At 31.6% G+C, this 3565-nt stretch overlaps 1 protein-coding gene across 2 annotated transcripts; it reads right to left on the reverse strand.

Annotated features, from left to right (window-relative positions):
- Positions 1-1092: 1092 nt before the first annotated feature.
- LOC108968185 (protein CROWDED NUCLEI 1-like) lies at positions 1093-3101 on the reverse strand. Of its 2 annotated transcripts, XM_018932017.1 has the most exons (5): positions 2845-3101; positions 2412-2783; positions 1989-2345; positions 1525-1658; positions 1093-1475 (listed from the first exon to the last, which is right to left on the reverse strand). In XM_018932017.1, exons 2-5 carry the CDS (start codon positions 2772-2774, stop codon positions 1193-1195), a joined length of 1137 nt encoding a protein of 378 aa, XP_018787562.1. In that variant the 5' UTR covers positions 2775-2783; positions 2845-3101; the 3' UTR covers positions 1093-1192. The 2 variants fall into 2 exon arrangements, with proteins under 2 accessions (XP_018787562.1, XP_018787563.1); XM_018932018.1 differs by lacking the exon at positions 2845-3101 and having other exon boundaries at positions 2412-2800.
- Positions 3102-3565: the final 464 nt, after the last annotated feature.

Genomic DNA, 3565 nt, shown 5'->3' on the forward strand with positions numbered 1-3565 from the left:
CCTTATTTTAGTAGGTAACCATAAATTACCAGATTACGAAGAAATTGAGCAAAATATGCTGAAAATTTTATAGAATCAAGGAGAAGAGTGGAGTATTTAGTTAGACAATCGTCTGAATAAATTTTCGTATAATTTTAGTGATAATAATAAGAAACTGTGAAAGCAGTTCCACTAGGGCCTAAAAAAGATGGAAGAAAAGTTTGTCTGCCATCTGAAAAATTAGAAAAGTAAAGCAAAAAAAATGAGCTTCATTAAAATATAACACATGTTTTCAACATTTTTCTATCTGTTCACTTAAATGTATTCTTATTTTGTATTTTGTAATGGAAAATTTAAAGTAAACTAGGGCAAATTCTTGGAAATTTTAACAAAGTACATATCATTTGCAACGCATCTAAAATATTTCTGATATTGCATCGTATTTTGAAATTCATTAACCCGCATCTGTAGTCAAATTGATGAACTTTCTTCTTAATTGTTCTATTAAAGTATAGTAAAATTGCATTAAATTCAGAAAATTGGGCAAAGAAATGTTCTTATGATGGCAAGAGTATAGTATTTTTTTCTGTATACATATTTCAATGATGTTTGTGACACTATTTTTGATGAAACTGTATAAATTATTTATAATTAAACTATTTTGTTCAACTCCATCCTTTTTTATCGTCATACGCTCGCAAAACCAAAACAGCTAATTGTGAAAGTAAGCGATGCAGTAAGTGTTCTATAACGCTAAATTATACAATGTAGTTTTGTAGTTATACAAGTAAAAACAGTATCGTACTGTATCGATACTTTGCAGTAGTACGTTTTCGAAGTGAGTCATATTCGGTGTTACATGGACTTGAGTTCATTACCCCTCTTATGGTAGACATTTCTTCGACATGGCGACTAATTGCGATAACACAAAACACATATGCATATTGTTTGTTTTTCAATTTTCAATAGTTGCCTATCAAATTACTGTTTTGGATTTGAGCAATTAAACATAACCCTACTGACATTTTTATTAACACAAAGTTTTACGTTCTCAGTTATTTTTCCAAAAATCCTATGGAACATTGAATTATAATTTAAATGAAAGACGAAATATTTTAACTTTGTGTTTCGTTTTTATCATTGCTATTGGAAGATTTTAATGGGACTTTAATTGAGCTTTCGTTGGTTTCCATATTGGAAATTAAAACCTAATTTATTTGAAGTAACCTTCCTGACTCAATAAGTTGTTGTTGTTTATTTGTTTAGAACATGTAGCTGGCAGAGGCACGGCGGGCAAAAAGCAATACAAACACATCTGTGCAATGTGAAGACCCTTATATTGATACATCCGCATCTTATCCCAGCACCTGTAAAAGCGTTTAACAAATGTATTTTCGAGTGCGTTTTGAAGTGTCACCACTGTTTTTTGTAAACTTTCTGTTTCGCGCCGGAGTTGTTTTTCATTATCTGAAGATTTATCAAGTTTACGGGACTTCCTGTAAATGTGAATGATATTAGTGTACTTTTTTCAGGGCGGCAACTTACTCTTTCAAATCATTCAACTGTGCTTCTAGAAGTTTGACCTTGCCATTGGCGCGCTCACAATCAATTTCTTTTCGCACCATTTCTGTTCGATATTTGTCTTCGGTTTCGCGGCTCTCATTTGTTAACTTGTATAGCTGGGAAGATAAAAATGTCTTTGAAATTTCTCTGCCATATGCAAAAACGTAATATTTGGTACGTTTAAGTTTTGGATTACTAATTCGTTAAATATGTAAATAAAAATTAAGCAATTTTTCGAAATCTGTATTCGTTTCAGAATAAATCAATGGAATTGAACAATATCATGTATAAATGAATATCACTTAAATTAATAATAACATTTACGAATGAAACAGAAAGCGAAGAATGCAATAGAAAATATTTTTAAATATGTGCGGTTCTATATGGTAATTGTCGTTATTTACAATCGCAAATGTAACACATAACCGAATCATGCCGATACATACCTCATTTATTAAATTATTTTTTTGATTCTCAAGCACCTTCATCGAGCGTTGTTCCTTGTTAAGAGCAAAGCGTAAATTATGTTGATCTATCATCGACTGAAAAAGCTGTTCTTTGGTTTGGCTTAGTATATCAGTAAGTGCCTCAAGTTCCTTGCTTTTAATTGCCAAATCTTGCTCAAGAAGTACACGTTCCGCTCTTAAACTAATCACATTGGTGTTAAGGTTTTCACAAGAAGACTTTGCCTGCATAACGCTTTCTAACGAACACTTGAGTTGACAAGCGAGCTCATCATTTCGCCTTTGTTCGACCCGAAACAGTGTGTTGTAAACATGAATCTGATTTTTGTCCTTTTGTGACTAATTGAAGATTATACATACATACAAATAATTTGGAAAACATTTTCAGACATGTTTTATTCTTACTCCTTTTTTAAGATCTTCTACTTTCAATAATAAACGTTTCACATCCTCGCGACGACGACGCCAGGCATTCAGCATAATCGTAGCAAAAATGCGCATACTAGCTAATCGAAGCTCAGTATCCGCTTCACAGGTATAATATTCCCCATTTTTTGAGTTTGCACACTTAAGATATAGACTATTGGTTTGCTCTGCGACTATTGGATTATCGCTAGGTGAAAATTCTATATGTCTCGAAATATTAGAAAAGTCGTTAGGAAATTGCTCAGTTATTGAAAAAGTGCTGTGTTCATTTTGAAAATTATCCTTTGACAAACTCAATCTTCCCTTTCGATTGAAGTCTAAGTCCATAGTACCGGTGAACATTACTCCCAACTTCGTGAATCAAAAGGCTAATAAATATCATATAAATTAGATAAATATATTGTTTACATACCGAGGCTTTGGGTACATTCGCTAACGGAAATAATTTTTACTATACACTCATGTGCAAAATTGCATTAATTTAGTTCTCGAAATTTCAGATTTAAATATCTGTAGTATACGAATATTTATAAATCACATAACCTTCCAATAGTGCGAATTTTTGAAGACTTTCACTATAATAACTTAGTAGGACTAATGAAAAATTGAAACACTTAAATTATTTACCAAAAATTGAATGTTGCTTCGAAATTTTTCCGATTTTTATGAAATAAAGATATATTGACTTTGAATGCAAATGTTACTTCTATTCGTACATACATAAAACAGTTGACAAGAAAAAGCTTTAGATATTTTTGGAAGAACTTAAAATACTGATGTATGGATTTAAGTTTTGATCTGTCAAATAGAAATTTGGAAATATTTGAAACAATGGGGTTATTAAGCTTTGGAATAACTAGAAAATCTTGAAATGTATTTGTAAATCTCTATATGCCCAAACGGAATCACCGCTAATGTAAAATATCACTAGCCATTGCTAATTTAAAGAATATACTATATACTGAGTTCTGTACGATGGGAGCACATACTTCACAGTAGTCCACTAATCGTATGCACTTATATTATGGCATATATACATACATATGTGTGTGTATAAGTACGCATGCATTCAAATACATTTTTCAAGCTCAAAAAGAGGGGGAAATTGCACAACTCCCCTTTTTCAATAGGTC

This window comes from Bactrocera latifrons, unplaced genomic scaffold (assembly GCF_001853355.1).
Source record: "Bactrocera latifrons isolate USDA-ARS-PBARC rearing strain unplaced genomic scaffold, ASM185335v1 scaffold_206, whole genome shotgun sequence".
Taxonomy (NCBI): Eukaryota; Metazoa; Arthropoda; class Insecta; order Diptera; family Tephritidae; genus Bactrocera; species Bactrocera latifrons.